The 26,313-nt window shown below is 41.0% G+C and overlaps 2 protein-coding genes across 17 annotated transcripts in view; one reads left to right on the top strand and one right to left on the bottom strand.

Moving 5' to 3' along the window:
• The window catches only part of TAOK3 (TAO kinase 3), a 189,080-nt gene extending 175,516 nt beyond the window's left edge, over nt 1–13,564 (top strand). For 15 of the 16 annotated variants that reach the window (XM_059876085.1, XM_059876084.1, XM_059876086.1 and 12 more), the window contains 4 exons: nt 1,450–1,689; nt 3,059–3,271; nt 11,001–11,183; nt 12,202–13,444. In XM_059876085.1, coding sequence (XP_059732068.1) covers nt 1,450–1,689; nt 3,059–3,271; nt 11,001–11,183; nt 12,202–12,363 — 798 coding nt within the window. In that variant the 3' untranslated portion in view covers nt 12,364–13,444. Of the gene's footprint in view, nt 1–1,449; nt 1,690–3,058; nt 3,272–11,000; nt 11,184–12,201 lie in introns of all 16 variants that reach the window. The other variant, NM_001206058.1, reaches the window with a different exon arrangement.
• An 8,160-nt stretch (nt 13,565–21,724) lies between these two features.
• On the bottom strand, nt 21,725–26,256 carry PEBP1 (phosphatidylethanolamine binding protein 1). Its single transcript, NM_001033623.2, is given in 4 exon segments — nt 21,725–22,686; nt 24,282–24,382; nt 24,775–24,884; nt 26,026–26,256. Coding segments are annotated over 4 exon segments (564 nt in total). The 5' UTR covers nt 26,161–26,256; the 3' UTR covers nt 21,725–22,468.
• Nucleotides 26,257–26,313: the final 57 nt, after the last annotated feature.

Here is a 26,313-nt window from a genome sequence, read left to right on the forward strand (position 1 = left end):
TAATATGCCCCTCAGTTCTAACCACACACACACAGATTAACTGTCCCTGAATCCAAATTCCCAGGAGAGAAGATAGACTGATTCAGTGTGTTGTGAGCTGAGCATATACTTTCATAAGTGTCTACTACATTTCCCTGTCAGGGTGTTAGCAAGTTGGCCACCAAGTCATGGCTTAGTAAATATGTTTATGTACCCAGAGAACATGGTTCACAGCTTTGATACACTGCCATTCAGGAAATATTCTTGAATTGGTGAATAAAAAAGTTTCACCCAACTTCCTCCTCCCCCTTTTTTTTTTAATTCTAGTTTCCTTTCTTTCTCCCTTCAACAAAAGAGGAAGACATGAGTAAAACTGGGAGGAGCAGAATGATTAGCTCTAGAAATGACCAAACAGACTGTAATGGAAAAGATGAATGGGGAAAGATCTCATCTGCTTTTCCCCAGTGAGCGCTGACCTCTGAGATTTTGAAAAATAGATAATTGGCCTACTTTTGATACATGCAAAAGCAGAGTATTTCCCCCAAAACTAGGAACATTGCAGACATGATCAGTTTAATAGAGTGATTCTCAACTCTGACTGCATATTAGATCTACCTGTCACTTTTCACTTTCATGCATTGGAGGAGGAAATGGCAACCCACTCCAGTATTCTTGCCTGGAGAATCCCAGGGACGGGGGAGCCTGGTGGGCTGCCGTCTATGGGGTCGCACAGAGTCGGAAACGACTGAAGCGACTTAGCAGCAGCAGCAGCAACAGAGAACTCTTAGGGCTCCCCTGTTGACTCAGTGGTAAAGAATCCACCTGCCAAGCCGACGTGGGTTCAGTCCCTGGGTCAGGAAGATCCCCTGAAGAAGGAAATAGCAACCAACTCCAGTATTCTTGCCTGTGAAATTTTATGGACAGAGGAGCCTGGCAGGCTATAGTCCCGTGGGGTCACAAAGTGTTGGACACAGCTTAGCAACGAAACAGTAGCAGAGAATTCTTAAAACTATTGATGTCAGGGTCACACTCCACTCAGTTTTCAGAATTTCAGGTTATGAGACTCAGACATCTTTTGGTTTAAAAGCTTCCTCACATGATTTTAATGGGCAGGCAGCCAGCCAGCCTAACTAAATAAATGTTTATTTAGACCCATGCATAACACATCACCTAATTAAGGCTCTCCGCAGCTCTGTGAGGTAAGAAGGGGTCAGGCAGAATTAATCCCATTTTACAGGTGGAGTGGTTGTGGTGGCTCTGAAGATGCCCAAGTTGTAAATGGTGGAACATACAGAATCTCAGTCTCCAGGGATTGTTCATCTAGTCTTATTAAGTCATGCTCCCAAACACTAATGGGCAATTAAGAGACAGTTAACAGTGCTATTCCTTGCCATCCCTTACTGAGTGGTGACTTTCCTCCAGTTCATCTCCATTCATCTCTCTCCATGTACTTTTTGTTGCTAAATGCAGGAACTAAATAAAAAGAGGACACAGAAGGAGATGGAGCATGCCATGCTGATTCGGCACGACGAGTCCACCCGAGAGCTCGAGTACAGGCAGCTGCACACGTTACAGAAACTCCGCATGGATCTGATCCGGCTACAGCACCAGACTGAACTGGAAAACCAGCTGGAGTACAATAAGAGGCGAGAAAGGGAACTGCACAGAAAGCATGTCATGGAACTTCGGCAACAGCCAAAAAACTTAAAGGTGAGAAGAAATTCCCTGGTTTGTGTTCCAAAACACAGCTAGGCTATATCAGTGGTTCCTACACATGGATGACTGTCAGAGTCACCTGGGAAGCTCCATAAATTGCACTTTTCAGGGCCCCTCGGCTACTGAATCAGAAGCACAAGAGTCTAGGTATAACAGACTCCTAAAGGGATGTTTCTGGGCCATGTGATACCTCTGTTTTTTCTTTGTATCCATTATATACAACCTCTTTGACCCCCTTCATGACATTCTCTCTTTAAAATTATAACACATAAAATAAAAGCAGTCCATGGTTCTTATCCCAGGAAATGAGAAAGTTACCTGACAAAATATAGCAGATAAATTTTATCAGTCATGCCAGTCATATTATTGGTGTTAGTTACCTTGAGTGCTACTCTATTGAGAAAGACTCTAAGGCCATATCCACACTTAGTAACAAAGAGTATAATTTATTAGTGACATCTGTCCCGGGCATGGGAATCAGCAGTGACATACCAAGCATTTATTTTACCTACATTAGAAATAGAGAGCTCCTTTAGCCCTCACTAGCTCCAGAGAATTTTAGCCGACTGCTCATTAACAAGCTATGTGGACTAAGCCATTGCTATATGTCAAGGAAGTCATTGTCAGTATTTTCAAAGATACAAGGTCAACCTCAACCACACTGGCCATGCTTCTCTCTAGCTAGATGCCAACTTGTCTAATTAGTGATCCTTGTCTTCCAAATTCCTCCACATGTTCATGAAGTGTACATGTGACTATCAAGCAACATGATGGAATGCGTTTTGGACTAACAATTAAAAACCCCACCTTATCTTTGCCAAAATGCATATTTGATATTGCTATATGCAAGTAGTGGGAATGGGTTGTGGTGTGAAGTGTAATCCAGTGTTGTCCTTTATTGATTTGTCAAGGAGACACAGAGCAGTGAGAGATGACTTATATGTTGCTGTCCCCTTTCTTACTTGGAAATGGGGGAAAACAATTAAAAAGAGGTGAGGCAACAAGCAATAGAAGACACTGAAATTTTTAATTAGGAAACCACTGAAATAATGAACAAGCTTTTAACAAATTAAGCTTCACAATATTCCACAATCTTCTTCGAGTTGTGATTTTGTAAAAATTCGTTTTTTAAATCTATTTGTAAATTCAAAACAACTTCTATTCAGACAATAAAACCAAAAGTATTGGTGGAGTTAACTCCTGTCTGTGACTTATGTATTATTTTCATTGTCATTGACTAGTAGTATCAGTCACTGCACCAAAAGACAGTTGGTCCCAGAACCTATACTGTATGATAAGAATGGAAGACTTTCTGTGTTTACTGATGTGTCTTTATTTTCCTTTTGTCACTTTTTCTATACAGGCCATGGAAATGCAAATTAAAAAACAGTTTCAGGACACTTGCAAAGTACAGACCAAACAGTATAAAGCACTCAAGAATCACCAGTTGGAAGTTACTCCAAAGAATGAGCACAAAACAATCTTAAAGACACTGAAAGATGAGCAGACAAGAAAACTTGCCATTTTGGCAGAGCAGTATGAACAGAGTATAAATGAAATGATGGCCTCTCAAGCGGTAAGTGGTTTAGGTTCAGTGCCACAGCTTCAAGAGCTTTAGGAATCAAGAAAATTCAAGATCCAGCCTTTTGGTCCCAGGATGATTCTTGTGCACATTTAAGATATTGGTATTTTTCCACCCAAAGAACTGAAGGAAATGACGACGCTGAATAAAGCCAAGCCAGTGCGGATACTTGCTGGAGTGTGTTTTAAGAGATGGAATTCAAGGAATAATGCACTAAATGAGACCTGTGGCACATAGGTTCTTTGAGGGCACAGTGCGATAGATACTGCATTGTAATATCATAATTTCATTCACCAAAGATTTCACAGCTAATGTCAGGCACAAATGAATGAGACACACAGACACATTCATTTGGTAAAATCTTATTAAGCACCTATGCTCAGCACTCTGCTGGGCTCAGAGGTAAGAGTGATGAACTAGAGAGATGATAGTGGTCCCTGTCCTCACACACCTGTCAGTCAAGTAAGAAGGTCAGATAATTAAGCAATGAAAATAAAACATAAAAGTGCTTTGAACTGGGAGTTGCCAGGATCTATGGGAGGGTAAGTAGGAACAACTAATCTGGTCGAGGAAAAGCTTCTCATCAGGAGCCAAAAAGCATGAAGGAATTTATTGATGCAAACAGGTTACGTGGAAAAGGGCCTACAAAGACAGAGGCTCAAAGATAGAAAGTGTGCATTTGGGGAGTGAAAGAACTTTGGTATGAGCCCAAAAGTTCAAGGAGGAGGATTGTGGGAGCCCAAAATGGAGAAGTCATAACTTAGTGAGCCAGGGATGGGAATTTGCCCAGTAATTCAGTGAAGCTTTCACAAGGAGATGAATCTTAAAAACAGTAATAGTTGGTCAAATGAGCAGAAATGGAAAAGTTACTCCTGGCAGACAATACAGTATATGTAAAGATTCCAGGGCCTGAAAGAGGATGGTGCATTTGAGAAACGATGAGTAGTTGGTGGTAGAAGGATGACAGGCAGCTGGTGGATAGTCAGGGGTCAGAGCCTCAAAAGCCAGCGGTGTGGACGTTGTTCTGTCAACAATGGAGAGCTGCTAAAAGGACTTGCCCAGTGGTCCAGTGGTTAAGACTGCACTTCCAATGCAGGGGGCATGGTTAGGGGACCAAGATCCTACATGCGTGCAGTGTGGCAAAAAGAGAAAGAGAGAGAGAGCTGCTGAAACCTATCTAAAGAAGGAAAGTGACAGGATCCGATGTGGGCTGTAGAAAGATACTGGCTGTAAATGTGGCAAATGCAGGTAACGAGACCTGTTAGAAAGCTGTTGTAATAGTCCAGGGGGAAAAAATGAAGCCCTGAACTAAGAACATGATAATGGGGGTACTGAGGAGGGAGAGGAGGATTTGAGAAATATTTAGGAGGTAGAATAGAGAGAACTTAGGGACCAATTTGAGAGGTAGGTTTGATAACAGCAGAACGGGTCATCATTTTACCAAGGTAGAAAATCAGAAGGAGAAATGAGTTAGGGTGCCTTGAAGATTACTTGACCTGTTAGCTGTGTGGCTATCTAGGTAGAAAGGTACAGAGATGGGAATCTTCAGTTCAAAAGGGTGTCCGGATTAACATCAAAAAGTTAATCATTGTTGACTTCCCTGGTGGTCCAGCGGTTAAGATTCCGCATTTCAAATGCAGGGGGCTCAGGTTTGATCCCTGGTTGAGTTTGATACCTAGGCGAGGAACTAAGATGCCACATGCCATGTAGCATGGCCCCCCAGAATTTTTAATTTAAAGTTTTTTTAAATTTAAAAGACTTCCCTGGCCATCCAGTGGATAAGACTGTGCTTCTAATGCAGGGGGCACAGGTTCAATTCCTGATTGGGGAACTAAAATCGCTGATGTCATGAGACACAGCTTAAAAAAAAAAAAAAAAGTCATTATTATATGGGGGCAGTTGTAGCTGTTGGGAATACCTGAGACCTCCAAGGGATAGAAGATTGTGTTTAAAGAGGAAGAGGACTCAGAACAGAGTAGAGGGCACCAACATTTGAGGGCAAAGTAGAAGTTAGACCAAAGAAGATGAATAACCAGCATTGTGGAAGGGGAACCAAAGGGAGTGTCACAGAAACCAGAACAAAGGTTTCTAGTTGATGAATTCAGATGTTTCAGAGAGACCAGGTGGACCCAGCAGTGGCTTTTTCCATTGCTTGTCACAGACAGTGGAGTGCTGGAAATGGAAAAAAGGGATTATAGAATGAGATAAAAACTGTGAGACTGCTCTTCCCAGATTCTTGTCAGTGAAGGAAAGGCGAAATAGAGCTCTAGCTAAAGGAAGAAACAGTTAAAGGGGGACTTCTATTAATTGGAAAGGCTTAAATATGTCCTTAGTTGAGAATAGAAACCAGTGTAATTCATTCATCCTTTCATCTAATAAGTATTTATTGAATGCCTCTGCTCTGCCCCTGACATCCAGAAATAATGTGGTGAAAAAAACAGAGGTTGATAATGTCCTCATGGAATTTATGAAAGAGTGAAGAAAAAAGATGTTGGAAAAGTCTACATGTAACAGCAGAACAAGTGCAGTGTGCCCACCCACAGAGTGTGCCTAGTCTAGAGGGTCAGGAAAGGGCTCTCAGACAAAATGATTATTTAAGCCGAGGGGTAGGGAGCACATTCTAGGCAAAAGAAACTATTATACATATGTAAAGATGGGAAAGACAGTGTCACTTTTAAAAAACTCAAAGTCCATTGTATTTGGAATATAGAGAACTAGGAGGCAACTAACACGAGAATAAGACGAGATCATGTATAGGCTAGTAAGCTTTCTTAAGAATTTTGATCTTATCCTAAAAGCATTGGGAAGCGATTAAAGAGCATTAAGGAGGAGACTGATTTCAGATTTACATTTTTAAATGATAACTCAGGTGAAATGTGGACAATGGCTTGGGAGATAGCAAGTGCAGGTATAAGGAGAGCGTGTATAAAGTTGCTGCCTTTAACTGGGTGTGAAGGAATGGTGGCCGGACTAGAGAGGGAACAGGATGAAGCAGAAAGTGACTCAGTTTGAGAGCGAGGCAGGAGGTGGAACTAGAAGCATTTAGTAACAGATTGAATGTGGAGAGTGAGATATTAAGAATGACACCCAGTCTGTGGTTTGAATAAAATGGTAGATGATGATACCATTTATCTATATGGTCAAAAAATGAATTGGAAATTGGGAAAGTGGGAAGGAAACAATGATTAGTTAGTATTATTAGGTTGGTGCAAAAGTAATTACAGTTTCAGATCCTAAATATTAAATCATTATAACCAGGCTCAAACACATCTTTATTAATCAAAATAGGAACCATTATAATCAACACATTTTTACCAATAAGAAATAAGTTTATTTATTCTTGTAGCAGAAAAATCTGTGATTCAGAATTCAACAAACTTTTGAAAAGCATTTTCTGCCTCATCCTGGTTGTGGAAGCATTTTCCCTACAAAAAGTTGTCTAGATGCTTGAAGAAGTGGAAGTTGGTTGGCGAGAGGTCAGGTGAATATGGCAGCTGAAGCAAAACTTCTAGCCCAGTTCATTGAACTTTTGAAGCATTGGTTGTGCAGCGTGCACTTGAGCATTGTTGTGGAGAAGAACTGGACCCTTTCTGTTGACTGATGCTGGCTTCAGGAGTTGCAGTTTTTGGTACATCTCATCAATTTGCTGAGCATACTTCTCAGATGTAATGGTTTCACTGGGATTCAGAAAGCTGTAGTGGATCAAGTGACAGCAGACCACCACTCACTCACTTTGACCTTTTTTGGTATAAGTTTGGCTTTGAGAAGTGCTTTGGCATCTCAGTCCATCCACTGACCTGGTCATCACTAGTTGTCGTATAAAATCCACTTTTCATTGCACATCTCAATTCAATCAAGAAATTGTCATCGCTTGCACAGAATAAGAGAAGATGTCACTTCAAAACAATTATTTTTTTTATTTTTGGTCAGCTCACAAGGCACCCACTTACCAAGTTTTTCCACCTTTCCAATTTGCTTTAAATGCTGAACGACCATAGAACAGTCAACACTGAGTTTTGGGCAACTTCTCATGTGGTTGTAAGATCAGCTTTGATGATCCTCTTAGTTGGTCATTATCAGCTTCTGATGGCTGGCCTCTGCTTCTCATCTTCAAAGCTCTTGTTTCCTTTGCAAAACTTGAGTGACCACTGCACTATATGTTCATTAGCAGTTCCTGGGCCAAATACATTGTTGATGTTGTGAGTTGTCTCCACTGTTTTATGACCCATTTTACACTCAAATAAGAAAATCACTTGAATTTGCTTTTTGTCTAACATCATTTCCATAGTACAAAGTATGTGTAAAATAAACAGTAAGTAATAATTCATTAGCAAAAACCATAAATCAAGAAATGTGATTTAAAATGTATAACATAACCACATTTATTTAAGAAAGTATTTCGATATTAAATGCAATGCAAAACCACAGTTACTTTTGCACCAACATAATGAACTGAACTGAACTGAAGTCATGTTGAGGGACTTCTCTGGCAGTCCAGTGGTTAAGATTCTGCACTTCCACTGCAGAGGGCAAGGGTTCGATCCCTGGTCAGGGAACTAAGATCCTGCATGCTGCATAGTGCAACACACACACATATATGTATGTATGTGTGTGTGTGTGCATATATACACATATATATATAAATATTAGTCATGTTGAGCTTGAAGGCCTGGGAACCATCCAGATGAAGGTATCTCATATAGAGTGGATAAGCTAGCCTGGATCTCAGAAACGAAGTCTGAAATAGAGGTGTGGTTATGGGAATCATTTGTAGAAAGATGGTAATTGAAACCTTTGAAATAGATGAGACTCCTTAGGAAGGGAGATTAGAGGAAGAAGACTAACAAAGCCCTAAGGAGCACCCACATTTAATGACCCAGTGAGGGGTAGAGAATAACTGGAAAAGGAGAGGAAGGAAGGAAAAACCAAGAGAGTTCAATGTCTCAGAAGACAGGATAGATTCCAGGAAAGAAGGAGTAGCCCACAGTATCAAATGTTGCTGGGAGGACAGGTAAGATAAGCGCCCCTGCAGGATGGTCAGAGATGAGATGTAGAATCAGGACAAGGAGTGCATACAGGGGTTAAAGGTAAGGAGAGAATTAGCAGTGGGAACATAAAGATTGGTGGGATTCCAGTAAAGATTGGGTTTTGTTCCTATTTGTAATTCTCAGCATCTGCTACAATGCCTAGCATCCAACAAGTGCTCAATGGATGTTTGTTACATAAGATGAGAGAGAACAGGGTCAGGAATATAGGTTCATGATTGCCCTTGAATAAAAGAAGAGAAATAACCCTTCTGTGTCAGGGAGGAGATAAAAGTACAGATGATAATTACAGCTTCCTTTACTACCCACTTACCATGTGCTAGGCACTGTTGTAAGTATTTTGTGTTATCTAATTTTTGTGAATCCCCTCTAACCTTTGAAGTAGTTACTTTTTTTAAACCCTGATTTACCTGAGGTTTATTGAAGTTGTACAAACTTTTTCTGTAAAGGGGCAGATGGTAAATGTTTTAGGCTTTTGTGGACCACAAAGTCTCTGTCACAACTACTCAACTCTGCCATTGTCATACAAAAGCAGTCATAGATAGTCCAGCCATGAATGAGTTTGTCTGTTCCAGGAAAATTTCATTTACAGAAATAGGCAGCAAGCCAAATTTGCCCTTTGGGCCATAGTGTACCCGCTCTTGACTTAGAGGGTCATTTACTGGTAAGTAGCTAATTAGTGATGGAACTGCGATTTGAACACGTTTGGGGGGACCCTGTAAACCTGTATGCCTGGCCACTACTACATATGCTGCTTCTGTCACATCCCTTTCTTGAATTTAACCCAGTAGAGGGAACAAACCTGATATTTACCTATATTTTTATAAAACTTCTTAATGGATTTGGTATGTGCAACTTTGGGTTGATGAATATCAAATACTGGAATATCCTCTGATTTCTAGACTGACACTTTTTTAGAGTCAGAGCTGGTTAAGAGTAACATAGTTACTGATATTAATAATGGATTGCCAGAAAGAAAAGAAGACAGAGGTAATTCAGTGGTCTGAATTGTCCAGAGAATGAGCCTCTGGCCAGTACTCATGACAGTTAACCAAACCAGGTAGAAAATAATAGACTTCATTCCCTTTATTGGTAAGAAGCCTCCCATATCAAGAGGGAATCAAGAACAACCTCATTGGGAGCCGTTTGGGCTTTATCTGAGCTGTTGCTGCTACAGAGTGACCATTCTTTGTGTCTAGTATCTCTTCTCCCTTCACTTGTGATTGGGAAAAAGAAGAGTGGTATCCTCTCTAGTGGGTTTGAGTGAAAACTGGTTAGGATTAATTATTAGAAAGTACTTTGGAAATATGACTCCATTATTTATTTTGTGTTCCTTTGATAGAGTATACTTCTCCAAAAGTACAAAAGAAGACACTATAAAAATAGCTTTATAAAACTATTCTAATAACATTTCAAAAAGCCATAACTCAGTCAAGAGATTAAGAAATGTTGTTACTTGTCATAAATTATACAGAATAGGGAAGGCAGTTTAAGATAGAAAGTAAATATCTTGGCTAAGCGGTCTGTATGGAAACATGCCAATATACTCAGGGTAGACAGAACTGTCTAATTCAAGGGTTCTAATCTTATAGTTCCCAGCTGAACTGAGGGCCTGCTAAATCTAGACCAAACTAAACCAGGTGGGGCAGGAGGGCCATCATCCCTAAACACAGTCCTGCTAATGGCCCTAAATTTTCGACTGTACTTATTGAAAGGTTGGTGTTTCTGCTGGTTGCCTTGGCCCATTCCCCACACAGGATCAGTATCCTGGTGAATAAATAATACAAAGTATGGGTGCTGCAGGGCGCAAGGAAAACTTTATCTAGATTTCACTACTTCAAACTGGAATATGCTCCTTAAGATTATCTAGGCTACCTTCTATGGGGAGGAGATTTTGAACCAATTGAGTTTTTGATGGCTGGCCAGCAGGATAAAGTACAGCCAACATTATAGGGACCAACTTTACTTGCTAGGAACATAATGGTACTGTGGTATACTCCTCAAATATTATAGAGATTGAACTCTTTTCTTCCTCTTCTTCTTAGAGCTAAGGATATCTAAATGTATGATGGTTTGGGGCTTAAAGATATCTAAATATGGAAATGGTTAGTCAAAATAATGATAGCAGCTGCTCTTTACTGATCCTTTGGTAGACATCAAGAACTATGCCTAGAATTTTATATGAATTTTTTCATTTAATCCTCATACAAATCTTAGAAAGCAAGAAATATTATTGTTACTTGCTTGAGATGGAAAAAAAAAAAAAAGAGAGAGAGAGACTTGGAGAGGTTAAGTAACTTAGTAAGGTGACACACCTCAGTGAATAGTGAGGCTGGAATTCTAGCTCAGGAGTCTGCCTCGAGGAAAGCCCACAGGCTTAATCTCTGGAGTGTGGCACTTTCCTGGCTAGTGTAGTTTTAAGAAAGCCAGATTTCCTTAAGAAAAGAGTGTTTTTGCTTTCTTAAGAATGTTTTTTTTTTTTTTTTTAATGGAAGTGTTTTTAGAACTTGTAGCCCATCAGGCAGAATGTGCTATCTTTGATTTGTAACTCTGAATGTAACCAGGGCGTCTGTTTTCCTGAGGGGCCCAATTCAGTCCAGACAAGGAAGCATCCTCCCTTAGCCACCATGCACTGTAAGCTAGGAGCCAATCACAGTATTTGTCTTCTGTGCCCGCAGTTACGGCTAGATGAGGCTCAAGAAGCAGAATGCCAGGCCTTGAGGCTACAGCTCCAGCAGGAAATGGAGCTGCTCAATGCCTACCAGAGCAAAATCAAGATGCAAACAGAGGCACAACATGAACGTGAGCTCCAGAAGCTAGAGCAGAGGGTGTCTCTGCGCAGAGCACATCTTGAACAGAAGGTATGAGCGTGTTGCCAAGGGGTCCTGTACCACTGGACAGAGGTTGGGCGTGACCCTTGTTTGTGTAATGGGGGGTTAACAAGGTGCCGTTCCCTTTGTACCTGCTTTGACCCTCCTAGTGCCTGAGAGGTAGGCACAGTCCCCATTCCACAGGCAAGACGCTGAGGCTCAAAAGGCTTAGATTACATGCGTAAATCTGATCCCACAGCCTGAATTCTGTCTATTACTCTGCTCAGAAACCCTCCACCTTCACAGTCTGAGGGCTGACACAGATAACTAGGTAGCTGATTTGACATATAAAAGGTATTCTAAGTTGATAGTATGGCCACTGAATGGCCCAAGGAAGCCAAATGCAGATCTGGTTTTTGTTCTCAGCTGTTTCTAAACCAAAAGAAATCACCTGCAGAGCTGTTAAAAAAAAGTCAAAATGAAGAGAGACTGATATTGCTATACTTAATGTTATCAGATTTTTAAATATTTATTGCTTTTAGATGTTACGAGGAATATGAAGTAGAAAAGATGCCATAAAGCATCTCAAAGCCATTAAGTGTGTATTTGCTTAACCAGTTATTTGGGGTTTCTTCTGGTAGTTCCCAGAGGTCAACGAGAAAGACTATTTTCCCAGCTCCTGATCTAGAACTAAATTGCTAATGACCCAGGGGGCTTTTGACTCTCTCTGGGAAAGCTACATAATCTAATTGTGCATGAGTGTCTTTTAGCTTCTCCTGAACCATCTCCTGCTGAGACAGGACACTGACCTAGATCAGCCCAGCTGCTTGACTTGCTAGCAGGGCAGTGCCAGCCCTAGGTGGCCCCAGACATTTTTATTCTCGTGAGCAACTTTTAAATATGACGGATGGGACACACAGCATCTATTACAAGACTCTCCCAGCCTGCCCCAGACTAGTTTAACGCTTGGTTCCCGTGTGTTTGTGTGTCATCTGTGTGCATCTGTGTGTATATGTATGCCTGTTAGGAGCTGCTTTCCATTAAGAACTGCTCATTGTGCTTATTTCAGATTGAAGAAGAGCTGGCTGCCCTTCAGAAGGAACGCAGCGAGAGAATAAAGTACCTATTGGAAAGGCAAGAGCGAGAGATTGAAACTTTTGACATGGAGAGCCTCAGAATGGGATTTGGGAATTTGGTTACATTAGATTTTCCTAAGGAGGACTATAGATAAGATTAAATTTTTTTGCCATTTACAAAAAAAAAAGAAAACAGAAAAAAATTCAGACCCTACAAAACCACATTCCCCATTTTAACGGGCGTTGCTCTCACTCTCTCTCTCTCTTACTCTTACTGACATCGTGTCGGACTAGTGCCTGTTTATTCTTACTCCATCAGGGGCCCCCTTCCTCCCCCCGTGTCAACTTTCAGTGCTGGCCAGAACTTGGCCATCTCTTCTATTCATAGTACACGTCACAGTATTGATGTGATTCAAAGTGTTTCAGTGAAAACTTTGGAGACAGTTTTAACAAAACCAATAAACCAACAACAACAAAAAAAGTGGATGTATATTGCTTTAAGCAATCACTCATTACCACCAATCTGTGAAAGTAAAGCAAAAAATAATAATAATAATAAATGCCAAGGGGGAGAGAGACACAATATCCGCAGCCTTACACCTTAACTAGCTGCTGCATTATTTTATTTTATTTTATTTTTTGGTATTTATTCATCAGGAATTAAAAAAAAAACAAAGTTTTATTAAAGATTGAAAATTTGATACATTTTACAGAAACTAATTGTGATGTACATATCAGTGGTGACATATTATTACTTTTTTGGGGAATGGGGTGGGTGGGTGGGGTGAAGAGATCTTGTGATTTTTAAGAACCTGCTGGCAAGAGTTTAACTTGTCTTCAGCATATTCTGATTGTATCATAATCATTTTCTGCTGTTGCAGAGGATGTGAATACACTTAAGGAGCTCACAGAATCCCAGTAGCACAAATTGGGCTTTGGCAAATCGTGTATTTTGTGTATAGAAGGAATTTAAGGAGAGGTATTACTTATTTTCATATTGTATTTTAACTGTTTCTCTGATCAAATTTTTTTACTTCCTCCTCTAGTCCTCCCCACCTCCCTCCTTTTCCAATTCAGTATTTGGAGTTCAACACTGTCTCTCAATCAGATCATCTTGATCTTTTTTCTTTATTTCCCTGCCCCTCCCTAAATCCCATATCTTGGTCATAAATATTGCATTATTCACACTTTCAAACTGTGTATTTTCTTACAATAAAAAATGATGGAAAAAAAAAAGGCTTTACTTCTTTTGCATGCACTTTAAAAAAAAAAAAAAAAACATTTTTCAGGTTCCAAGGAAGAGCATGATAACTGTCAGAGCTTTTAATTATATTTGTAAATAAAAGTGTTCATCACATTGCCTTGCTGTGTTCTTGTAGCAGGAAGTTTCCTTTCTAGGTTCGTCAGTTCCTAACGCAGAAGGAGAGCCACCATCCAGAAACCATTCTCCATGGCCCCTCAGGAAGAGCCATTCAAGATTTTCAGGTAAAGCTGTGTCTTCAAGTTCTTCTACAGAGCTGAAGATGGTGTCACACTGTCTGAAGTTGTCAGTTCACCTTTTTACCCTTAAGAATAGAAGGTGAAAAAAAAGAATAGAAGGTGGCACATGTCACACACACACACACACACACACTGTGCCATGGTAGGAGCGTGTATTGCTGAGAGGAAGTTCAGTTCAGTTCAGTAGCCCAGTCATGTGACCCCATGGACTGCAGCACGCCAGGCTTCCCTGTCCATCACCAACTCCTGGAGCTTGCTCAAACTCATGTCCATTGAGTCAGTGATGCCATCCAACCATCTCATTCTCTGTCATCCCCTTCTCCTCCCAATTTCAGTCTTTCCTAGCATCAGGGTCTTTTCAAATGAGTCAGTTCTTCGCATCAGGTGGCCAAAGTATTGGAGTTTCAGCTTCAGCATCAGTCCTTCCAGTGAATATTCAGGACTCATTTCTTTTAGGATGAACTGGTTGGATCTCCTTGGAGTCCAAGGGACTCTCAAGAGTCTTCTCCAACAACACAGTTCAAAAGCATCAATTCTTCAGTGCTCAGCTCTCTTTATGGTCCAACTCTCACATCCATACATGACTACTGGAAAAACCATAGCCTTGACTAGATGGACTTTTGTTGACAAAGTATTGTCTCTGCTTTTTAATATGCTGTCTAGGTTGGTCATAGCTTCTCTTCCAAGGAGTGTCTTAATTTCACAGCTGCAGTCACCATCTGCAGTGATTTTGGACCCCCCAAAATAAAGTCAGCCACTGTTTCCACTGTCTCCCCGTCTATTTGTCATGAGGTGATGGGGCCAGATGCCATGATCTTAGTTTTCTGAATGTTGAGCTTTAAGCCAACTTTTTGACTCTCCTCTTAAACTTTCATCAAGAGGCTCTTTAGTTCTTCTTTGCTTTCTGCCATAAGGGTGGTGTCATCTGCATATCTGAGGTTGTTGGTATTTCTCCCGGCAATCTTGATTCCAACTTGTGCTTCCTCCAGCCCAGCGTTTCTCATAATGTACTCTGCATAGAAGTTAAATAAGCAGGGTGACAATATACAGCCTTGACGTACTCCTTGTCCTATTTGGAACTAGTCTGTTGTTCCATGTCCAGTTCTAACTGTTGCTTCCTGACCTGCATACAGATTTCTCAAGAGGCAGGTCAGGTGGTCTGGTATTCCCATCTCTTTCAGAATTTTCTACAGTTTGTTGTGATCCACACAGTCAAAGGCTTTGGCATAGTCAATAAAGCAGAAATAGATCATTTTCTGGAACTCTTTTGCTTTTTTGATGATCCAGCAGATGTTGGCAATTTGATCTCTGGTTCCTCTGCCTTTTCTAAAACCAGTTTGAATATCTGGAAGTTCACGGTTCACGTATTGCTAAAGCCTGGCTTGGAGAACTTTGAGCATTACTAGTGTGTGAGATGAGTGCAGTTGTGTGGTAGTTTGAGCATTCTTTGGCATTGCCTGTCTTTGGGATTGGAATGACAACTGACCTTTTCCAGTCCTGTGGCCACTGCTGAGTTTTCCAAATTTGCTGGCATATTGAGTGCAGCACTTTCACAGCATTATCTTTAAGGATTTGAAATAGCTCCACTGGAATTCCATCACCTCCACTAGCTTTGTTCGTAGTGATGCTTTCTAAGGCCCAGTTGACTTCACATTCCAGGATGTCTGGCTCTAGGTGAGTGATCACACCATCATGATTATCTGGGTCGTGAACATCTTTTTTGTACAGTTTTTCTGTGTATTCTCACCACCACCTCTTAATATCTTCTGCTTCTGTTAGGTCCATACCATTTCTGTCCTTTATTGTGCTCATCTTTGCATGAAATGTTCCCTTGGTATCTCTGATTTTCTTGAAGAGATCTCTAGTCTTTCCCATTCTATTGTTTTTCTCTCTTTATTTGCACTGATCACTGAGGAAGGTTTTCTTATCTCTCCTTGCTATTCTTTGGAAGTCTGCATTCATATGGGTATATCTTCCCTTTTCTCCTTTGCTTTTCACTTCTCTTTTCACAGCTATTTGTAAGGCCGCCTCAGACAGCCATTATGCTTTTTTGCATTTCTTTTTCTTGGAGATGGTCTTGATCCCTGTCTCTCAGAGAAGTGAGGCACCTTAAAGCAGGCTGTGAAGAAGACATTATAACCAAATTTTGAAATGATCCCACTGTAATAGTAGATACCCTGTCCCCTCATAGTCAGCTTTTATTAGAATAATTTTGTGCACATGACAATGAGGGAGTAAAATACTAATATATAACTTCTAGGGTATGGTTTTTTGGGGTCAAGACAGTCTCAGTAAGATTTCATATTCTTAGGGTTCTGAGCCCTGGTCATTGAGAACTGATCTCTAGCATGAAGACTTAATCAATTTATTTATTTTTGGCTGTGCTGGGTCTTTGTTGCTGCATGTGGGCTTTCTCTAGTTGCAGCAAGCAAGGGCTACTTTTGATTGCTGTACGGGGCTTCTTGCTGGGGTGGCTTTTCTTGTTGTGGAGCATGGGCTCTAACGTGCGCGGACTCAGTAGTTGTGACTCAGTCACTTAGTTGCTCACCTGGGATCGAACCCATATCCGTTGCATTGTCAGGCAGATTCTTAACCAGTGGGCCACCAGGGAAGTCCATCCTTTAATAATTAACATCCAGTTTCCTAAGCAGCTTAGGTCTTTAAAATTCCCATATTAGGTACATCAGAAAGTAATACTGGAAAAGGCTGTACTGCATTATGCTTACCATGTGATGGAACTCTATAAACATTTTGTAGATGAGAAATTAAGCTCAGACCAGGGTAAATGGAGGCAATAGAGTCTGAATTGAGACCTGATTTCTGAACCCACACTCCTAAGTATAATCACACTGCCATGCAAAGGGACATTAAACTTCCTGTAGTTTATTTCATCCATTTCTGTCTGTAGTGAAAACTAGCTAGCTAGCTTATGTAAAGGCCTTATGTCTGTGAGATTATAGGTGCTGAGCTTTGTAAAAATTCCCTCTCCACAGTTTTATCAATGATATGTCCCAAGGTGGAGTTATCAGAAGGAATGTGGGTTTGTGATCCTAACATCTGGTACAGACTGTCTTCCAAATCCTAGTACCTTAGGCAGTAAGAACAGACAGGGACCAGAATAGTAGCTAGAAGAGGTATAAAAGTACTGGGGACGGGAGCAGAGAGCCAGTGTCTGGTATTATTCCAGCATATACTAAACTCCCCTGAGTTGATTATTATAGGTTTGTCATAATATAAGGACTGCTTCCCTTTGGTTTGCAACTATTCACTGAATATTTACTGACTACCTTGTATGTCAGATGCAGTGCCAGATGTTTAAGCTCTGTCAATGTATCTTAACCTTAAAGATCCTCACCCAAATGGAGCTTACATTAGGAGGAAAATGATGACACATAAGAATTACAATTTTAAATGATCTTAAATAGAAATAAGTGCTATAGATAAAAGAAAGAGTAAGGGGGGTCAGAAGTGCCAGGATCAGCATACGTTCAGCTCATTCATTCAAGAAATATTTATTGAGCATCTACTGTGTGCCTGGAGATGTAGCAATAAGTAAGATGGATGGGGTCTGCTCATGGTTTAAATCTCCACTGAAAAGTAAATAAGCATGGAGTAATTTAAATCAATAGTGGACAAGGACAGGTGTGACCAGGAGTTTAAAGGAAAAATTACAGTCATGGGGAATATCAGAGAACACTTACCATTGATGTCTAATTAACTGAGTAAAAATGTATTGAACTTACCACCAACTGTAATTAGTTGATTAAATATCTACTGAAAAAAGTATTCCTGGGTAGCTGAAAACATGCACATGTAAGAATTACATATACCTCTGATTTTAATTTAGTGATATACTTGCCATAGAAATGATGAAACATAAAACATTTTTCTGTTGTTCTAGTTTGGCATAGCTGTGTGCTTTTCCTACAGCTAAAAAATAGACAAAAATGCAAAAACAACTATCTGAAGATACAGAGGAATAAAATCAGGTGGATTGTGGAGAAGCAGCCTAGACACAGGAATGAAGGCAAACTAAAACCAATACCAGACTCACTCTACAATAAACACTAAAGGAAGTTCCTCATACTGAAGGGAAATGATAACATGAAGGAAAACTGGATCTCTAGGAAGAAAGGAAAAGCAAGAAATGATAAATATCTAGATAAATATAGAAAAGGTTTTTTTCCCTGTAAGTCTTTAAAATATACAGATATATATATATACTTATAAACAATAAATATAACATTGTCTGGGGAGGGTTTCACTGTATATAAATGCAATCCATATGAGAACCATAAATTAAAGGTTGGGGGTTATTTGACCCATATGGTTGCCATGCTTCTAGATTTTACATGAAGTGGTACAATTCTTATTTTAAGCAGACTATGAAAAATTAGTTATGTATGACTTCCTTGGCAGTCCAATGAATATTTAAGACTCTGAGCTTCCACTGCAGGGGACATGGGTTTGATCCCTGGGTGGGGAACTAAGATCCCACATGCTGAATGGCACAACCAAAAAGTTAAAAAAAAAAAAAAAGTTATGTATATTTTAACTCCTGGAGTAACTTAACCAAAAACAAAACCCAAAAAAGTATTAGCCAAAAATCCAAGAGATGAATTAAGATACTCAAACAATATTAAAAATTTTTAAATTCAAATAATCCAAAAGAAGGCAGTAAAGGGAGAACAGAGATATAAAGAAAAAGAAGGGCAAACAGAAAACATAAAATGGTATACATAAAAGGGCAAACAAAAAACAGAAAATTAAATATCTACTGAAAAAAGTATTCCTGGGTAGCTGAAAACATGCACATGTAAGAATTACATATACCTCTGGTTTTAATTTAGTAATATATTTGCCATAGAAATGATGAAACATAAAACATTTTTCTGTTGTTTTATCATATCAATAAAACCTAAATCCCACCATATCAATAATTGTTGTTGTTCAGTCACTAATTCATGTCTGACTCTGCAACCCCCTGGACTGCAGAATGCCAGGCTTCCCTATCCTTTACAATCTCCCAGAGCTTGCTCAAACTCAAGAGCATTGAGTCAGTGATGCTATCCAACCATCTCATCCTCTGCACATGGGTAGGAAGACTCGATAGTATTAAGATATATATTCTCCCTAAATCCATCTGTAGTTTCAGTGCAATCCCAATAAAAATTCCAGCAAAGTTTCTTATAGGTATTGACAAACAGATCCTAAAATGTATGTGTATAACCAGAGCAAATTTTTAAAAGATGAAAATTGGATGACTTACTCCATTGATTTCAAGAATTGCTATAAAGCTACAGTAATCAAGACACTTTAATATGGGCAAAAAGATAAACACAGAACAATGGGACCATGCAGACAATTCAGAAATAGATTAATACATATGGTTAATTTACACATATTTTTATAAAGGTACAACTTAATGAAGAAAGGAAAATCTTTTCAGCAGATAGTATTGGATCAACTGGACATCCACATGGGAAACCTTGAACACCAATCCTTATTTCACTATCCACAAAAATTAATTCAAAATGGATGACAGATTCAAGTAAAGAATCAAACTATAAAATTTCTAGAAGAAAACAAAATTTTTGTGAGCTTGGACTAGATATGTATGGTCTTAGAGTCTGTGTTCACCAGGGATTGAGGGCCTCCAGAGTAACTGCCATGTTTTCTATAATTAAGTCAGTATGATGAGCAGCTCCCAAGGGTTTAGGTTTATTAGAAATACTGGGCTCTGAAGGGCTGCTAAGCTGCACCATGTTACAGAACAGACTCCTGTGTCTTTCTGTTCTAAAACCTACAGACACACTTTTGTGTAGCCTTTAGCAAAGTGAGCCATTTGTAGACATGATCCCTGTATGTCAGTCAGGTCAAGTTTATTCATCTGTATTAATCCATTTAATCTCAACAGATCATTTTTTGGTTCTCCAAAACCCTTTGAGGTAAATAAGGCAGATTAATGATTCCCTCCCGCCCATTTTTTCACATGAGGATGCTAAACCTCGCAAGGAATTTGTGTGCAAGTGGGTGAAGTGGTGATGAGCTGGCTCTGAAGCCAGAGCTGCATTCAGAACCAGAATCCCCTACTTCCTAGCTGGAAGTAGGGGATTCTGAGGGCAAATTCACTTCTTCCAATTTAATAGGTGAAGCAGGGTATCTCCTTGCTTCTAAGGTTATTAATATGTGCTTTCATATGTATTCTTTTTGTGTGAACTTCTTGTGCATACACTTCATAATTTTGGTTAGGCTGCTTACCTGTTTCTGAATCATTTTTGGGTCTGTACCTGTTTTAACAAGGAAACTAATAGATTACTATAATTCCTCATTACTCTTTAGATTCTATATCTAGAATCAAAAAAATACTGTGGGTTAGCAGATTTTTAAAAACTCTCAAAGAAAACAGAACTTTAGATAAAAAGAATAAATGATTTTAAATATACATAAATATCAAACTGTTCAAACAGGTAGTTTGAGAAAACTGGTAAACAGACAAGAAAACTGGTGAGCAAGCGGAAAAACAGGTGCTTTCATGTACCACTGACATGAATATAATCAGAGTGATATTTTTGGAGGGTGGTTTATCAGTATCAGAACTGAAAATGCTAAGGATTTACTCCCACTGAATTACTCACAAAAGCATTTTATACACATAGAAACGTATGCTGAAGCACTTTTTAAAACAGCAAATAACCAGAAATAATCTAACCACAGAAGGCACTAGACTGGTTAATTATGGAACATCTATAAAGTAGATAATTTGTTCAAAATAATGATATGAATTGTGGTGACCTTTTACCTTAAGACATATGACATGAAGGTACATTAGCTAGGGGGAACAGTACAGAACAATGTATACCAGTGTATAGAAGACTAAACAATATACATGCAGATATATGCTGATATGAATATTTACATTTGCTTCTGAAAGAAAACAAGTAACTGCTAACTGCCATGGAGGAGGCTTGGCATTTTCTTTACCATTTGCCTTGTCTTACCAAGTGCATGTCTTGCTTCTCACATTAAAAAAAAAATATTTATTTATGTATGTATTTGGTTGGGTCTTAGTTGTAGCATGTGGGATCTTTCATTTGTGGCGTAAGGGACCTAGTTTCTCAACCATGGATTGAACCCAAGCCCCCTGCATTGGAAGCCCAGTCTTGGCCACTGGACCACCAGGGAAGTCCCTTACATTTATTTTTAAGGGCAATAGGGTAGTCATTCCCTTTATAGCTTTTGTTTTACAAAATATTGTTTAAAAGTTGAATTTTAAAACCCTGAAGTTAAAAAAAATTATGTTCTCCCTTACTCGTCCCCAGAGATTACACGAGGCAACATTTCCCAACAGTTTTTTCAGAAGAGGTACTGCAGCCAAAGGTGGGGAAAGGCCCAGCTCTGCTGACACCTGCCAGGTCTGGCCAGGATGCTTCTCCATTACAGACCAGGTCAGTGAAACAGACCTCCGTCTCCCCTTCCCCCGCTCTTTTGGTATAGATCTATATGGATCACGGAACAATGAGAAGCATGGACTAACTTCTTAGTCGTTGCTGTGGTTTCTATACTGAACTACACCAAAAGGGAACGTTTTCAACCAGCTTCACTCTCAGGTTGGAAAGGACCACTTACAAAATACAAAGTGCTTTACAGGCAAGATTTGGCCTAAAGTTTTGTGACTTTAAGACCTCCAGTTTTAATAGTTGCTCCTGCTATTGTGTAATGACACGTATATAAGTATGAACCCCCTGTATAGTTCCTACATCAAGTCCCAGTCATCACTGCTGATCAGGGAAAGGGGCTACTCACTTAACAGATGGTCAGGGTTTTTTTTCTTTTTGGTCTGCACCACATGACTTGCAGATCTTCCCCCTATCAGGGATCAAACCCAGGCTCCCTGCAGTGGAAGCATGGAGTCTTAACCACTGGACTGCCAGGGAATTCCCTAAAGATTATCTCTTGCTGTCTCATTATTTATGAAACCCCACACTGAAAAAGGCAAAGTATCTGAAGGCCGGGTTCATCTACACAGTGTTTTTATTTTTATTCAACTATAAGCAAACAGCAAAATTAACACAATATTCACCAACTCCAGAACAGTTTTCTTTTTTAAACCAAAGTGTGATTAATTTAACAAGCACAGACTTTCAGATTCTGATAACCTCTTACCCAACCCAGCCCTGCTGCTCATCTAGATGGCCAGGCTTTAACAGCAAAGCAATTTCTTCTATGGAGCTTTTTCCAGTATTGCTCTTTAAAGGAGCCACAGTGGGACACTGACACGCAGTAACCAGCCTGAGACGTTGGGGGTCCCCTGGTTGTCTTGGTGAGACAGAGCCGTGAAAACACATGCCAGTAGGTACCTTCACACACAATTCTGTGCTCAGGGTCACAAAGGCGGAGACAGTCAATCTCTTTTTTGTTTTCAACCTCCCTTAAAGACTCTTTGAAGTTCTGTTCTAATACTGCAGACCTGGTCTTTTTACCAGAATTTTTTTTCTTCTTTAAAGTCTGGGTTGTTGTTCGTCTATTAACATTTGGATAAACTGCATCACAGTACCAAAGAATCCCCCACCAAAATGGAGTTCAAATTTGATCAAAACATAACCCCCCTAAAATTATACAATACAGGCAGAAGGAAAGAAAAGTCACCCTAAATCTAAATCTGACCACTCAGGGCTTAGGCAGAGAGATGGGGGAAAATCTACATGCATCACTAAACTGAAACACTGTTTGGGAACTCTGAGACGGTGTCCATCTCCTCTACTTCCCAGACAGCTGCTCGTAGAGCTTGGGCACATAATCATCCCATTCGGCCTGGTAACACGTGCCGGCCACTGGGGCCCCAAGCTCGTACTTTTTGCGGAAAGAGGCCACCTTGAATTTGCCACGGTGGTCTCCAGATCGGTTGCTGAGAATGGGCTCATCACACTTCAGTGGTCCTTCCTGCTCGTAAACCAGCCAGACATAGCGGTGCAGGCCTGGGGGGAGAGGCAGAAGGGAAGACATACACATAGCTAAGCATCTGAGAGGGAGATGTCACCCATTTTCTGAGAATGCACCAACTCGGAGGGACCCAGACCACCCCCCATTTATGAGAGGGGGCTAAGTTCACTGCAACTTTATTCACAACAGCCTGGAGGTGAAAGCACTCCAAATGTCCACTGACAATTGAAAAGATAAACAAAATATAGTATATATGTACAGTGGAATATTATTCAGCCTTAAAAAAAAGGCAGGAAATCCTGTCCCATGCTACCACATGGATGAATCTTGGAATGGTTCTATCAATACATATGGCATGAATCTTATATGGAGCTACTGAAACTTTCTTTCAGTATACTGCTGAAATACTGCTGATTAGAGTATAGAAGTTTTTCAACCATTTTGGACTTCTATGACTCAACAATTCTACTCCTAAGTATTTACCCAAGGAAAATGGAAACATGCCCATAAAAGGACAAGAATGGAAATAGCAAATTTATTCATAATATCCAAACACTAAAATACAAGCCAAATGTCCAGGGAATGGCTACACAAACTGTGGTATATTTGCACAAGGGAATACCACTTGGCAATGACAAGGAAGGAGCTACTAATCTCACCTGGATGAGTCTCACAGACACTACCTTAAGTCCAGAAGACCAGTCACAAATGCATACTGCATGACACCATTTATAAGAATACAAGAACAGCAAGAGTAATCCATAGAGAGAAGAGCCAGAACATGATTAGCTCTGGGGAAATTTAACTTAAAAAGTCCCTTAAGAACCTTCTGGGGTGACAGAAACATCCTACATCTTATTTCCCATGGTGCTAACATGAATTTATGCACCAGTCAATATTTATTGATTAAACCCTTCTGATCTGTGTTTTATTAAATGTAAATTATACCTTACTAAACAAATGTGAAAAGGAAAAAGAAGTGAGTCACTGAAGCTTTTTTGGTTAATGAGAACACAGCTGCTACTTGAGAGAACTGCTTTATTCTCATAGGTATACTTTCCATAATTAAATTGCCTGATTTTATAACTGGCTCTAGAGAACTTAAAGAGATGCTTGGGACAGAGGTCCCTCTTATGAATGCATGAGAGGACTTTGAGCTTCTGGGCCTATAGATAAAACACCAGGTCCCTTGTCAGGGACCTTCTTGTACCTCTTCAGAGTAACTTATGGGTGAACAGTGTGTACAAGATCAAGTGTTCTGCCTCATTCCAGTTCCTTGTTCCAGGAAATGGCAACACCTGTCAGGCACAACATGATAACAGCGCATCTCCCACCATTAGCCTAGGCAGCACTGATCCAACTTGGCAAGGTCCAATACACTATTCTCTAAAAGAACGTCCATCTAACCAGTACCATGGTTCTGGCCACGTGACACTACAGTGGGTCTGAGTGTCCCCGACAGGCAGCTGCTTTAGAGGGGAACGGAGTTGCCTAAAATCTTCACTAGGGTAAGGGCTCTCATAAATATAAAACTCTAAAAGCTAGACTAGGATTTTGTAGCACTTTATATCAATCCTAATATGCACCCAGGCTCCCCTCCCATCTCCTTCCAAATGCAACCTTTACTGACCTGTGCCCTTGGGAGGCCCAGAGCCCACATAATCGGAGAGAACCGTGCCACTGCTGATGTTGTTGCCCTTCATGTTGACCACCAGGAAATGGTGCCATTCCCTGCATGGAGGAAGAGAGGACCATCAGCATCACAGGAAGTCGGTACATACTCACAGGCGAAGTCAGCCAACAGAACTTTAATTAGGGACACCAAAGTCTGAATTTCATGTAATGTCCACATGTCACAAAGTATTATTGCTCTTTTAAAAATGTTAAAATCATTCTCAGCTCATGGGGCTGTACAAAAACAGGCCTGGGTAGATCCAGCTCTCGGCTATTCTAGAATCTTGCTCTAGGGAGCAAAAAGCACACTCAGGTTTAAGCATGGAAGTGAACACCCCAAATCAAGTCTATTTTTTCCCACACAGCATGTCCAGCAAGGGACTTACACACTGCAAGAAGCACTGGGTCACACTGGATGACCCACTATTCCCCATCTTTCTCCAACTTGCCTGTATTTGGGGTCCTTCCTGCTGGGAGCATCCGGATCTGTCAAGACCAAGGTGTACAATTTACCTGGATCAAGGCCATCCCATGTAATGCTGGTGGGCCGGTTTTTAACCTGTAGGAAGGAACAGATTTGGAGCTTAAAAGTCAGAAATGCTGAAGAAACCAGCACTCTTTCTTTGACCTTGGATTCCTCAAAGGTCAAGCACAGAAATTATTAATAAAAGCTCAACTGTACTGACTCAACAAAGAACCCAGAACTGATGTTTAATATGCGTTATTTATTTTAGTCCCAACAACACTATGGGGCTAGTATCCTAGCATGTTATTAACAGAAAGAGGTGGGTCAGGATTTCAAGGGTTGCTGACTACAACCTTACATTATTTGGAATGACACAATCTCTAGACTGGAGACCACATTATCTGGGGCCTGCTAAAGTGAAATCTGAATTAAGTGTATATTTAAAAGGGCAGAGAAAACCAAGATGGATAGACGTGGACAGTGAGTTTGGCAAAAAGAGGCTGCCAGACGGGCACTTTACACACCCAAAACAAGAAACTCTGTAAACATCTAAATTAATAAACCATCTGAGCACTGTTTATTCGCACTGCTGCCCCGAAGCTTCAGGACCAACTACTGGCCACGGTGTCCGGGCACCTAGTTCCCCCACTTGGCAGCAGCCAGAACCTGGTTAGGCCTTAGCCAAGTGGGGTTGGTGGGCCGGGGGTCAAAGGCCAAACCGTAAAACACGGCCGTTACCCTCGAGCCTTCCAGCTGCAGAACGCACCTACCTTTGGGTGGCTTCCAGCTCCAGACCGTTAAAAACAAAGGAGGAATCACAGGGCTCTACTGCTCACCGGTTACATAATGAGTCAAACGCCCTCGGGTGGGGCTTTTACTCCCCACACTGCGGCCTAATATTCCGGGCCGGGAGGGGACGCTCTGGGGGCGTGAGCAGCCACTGCCCACTTCCTCCGGGGGAAGGCCTCCTCCCCTGCCTGCTCCTCGAAGTCCCAGGAGAGTGTATCAATTTCTTCCACAGGGGAAGCCCCGCCCGCCACGTGCCAGGTTCCGGGCGCCGGTAACGGGGAGGGAGCGGTCAGCAGGCCTGCGGCTTAGGCACCGCGACTCCCTTCCCTAGGTAGATCCGGCGCACTAGAGACCGGAACGTCCTCCCCACTTCCACTGGGTCGCCGACCCACGGACCTGAGAGTCTCCCAGCCTCCAGCAGCTGCACCCCTTCCGCCCTCGGTACCTGGGTGGGTGTCAGCACTTTGCCCAGTTCGTCGACCTCCGCCCCGCCGTATTTGACCTGCAGCGGGTGCTGCGGCCGCTCATCCACTTCCTGCAGGCTCAGAGGCCCGGACCACTTGCTAAGGTCCACCGGCATCGCGGAGCCGAGCGGGTCAGACAGCAGAGAAAGCGGCTTGTGGACTCACAGCAGTCTGCACACTACCGAAGAACCTCAAGTCACACGGCCGAGGAGGGCATGCGCCTGAGCCACCGCCCCGCCTCATCCCTGCTCCTCCAGTCACCGGCGGGG

The sequence above is a fragment of the Bos taurus genome, chromosome 17 (genome assembly GCF_002263795.3).
Source record: "Bos taurus isolate L1 Dominette 01449 registration number 42190680 breed Hereford chromosome 17, ARS-UCD2.0, whole genome shotgun sequence".
NCBI classification, from domain to species: Eukaryota; Metazoa; Chordata; class Mammalia; order Artiodactyla; family Bovidae; genus Bos; species Bos taurus.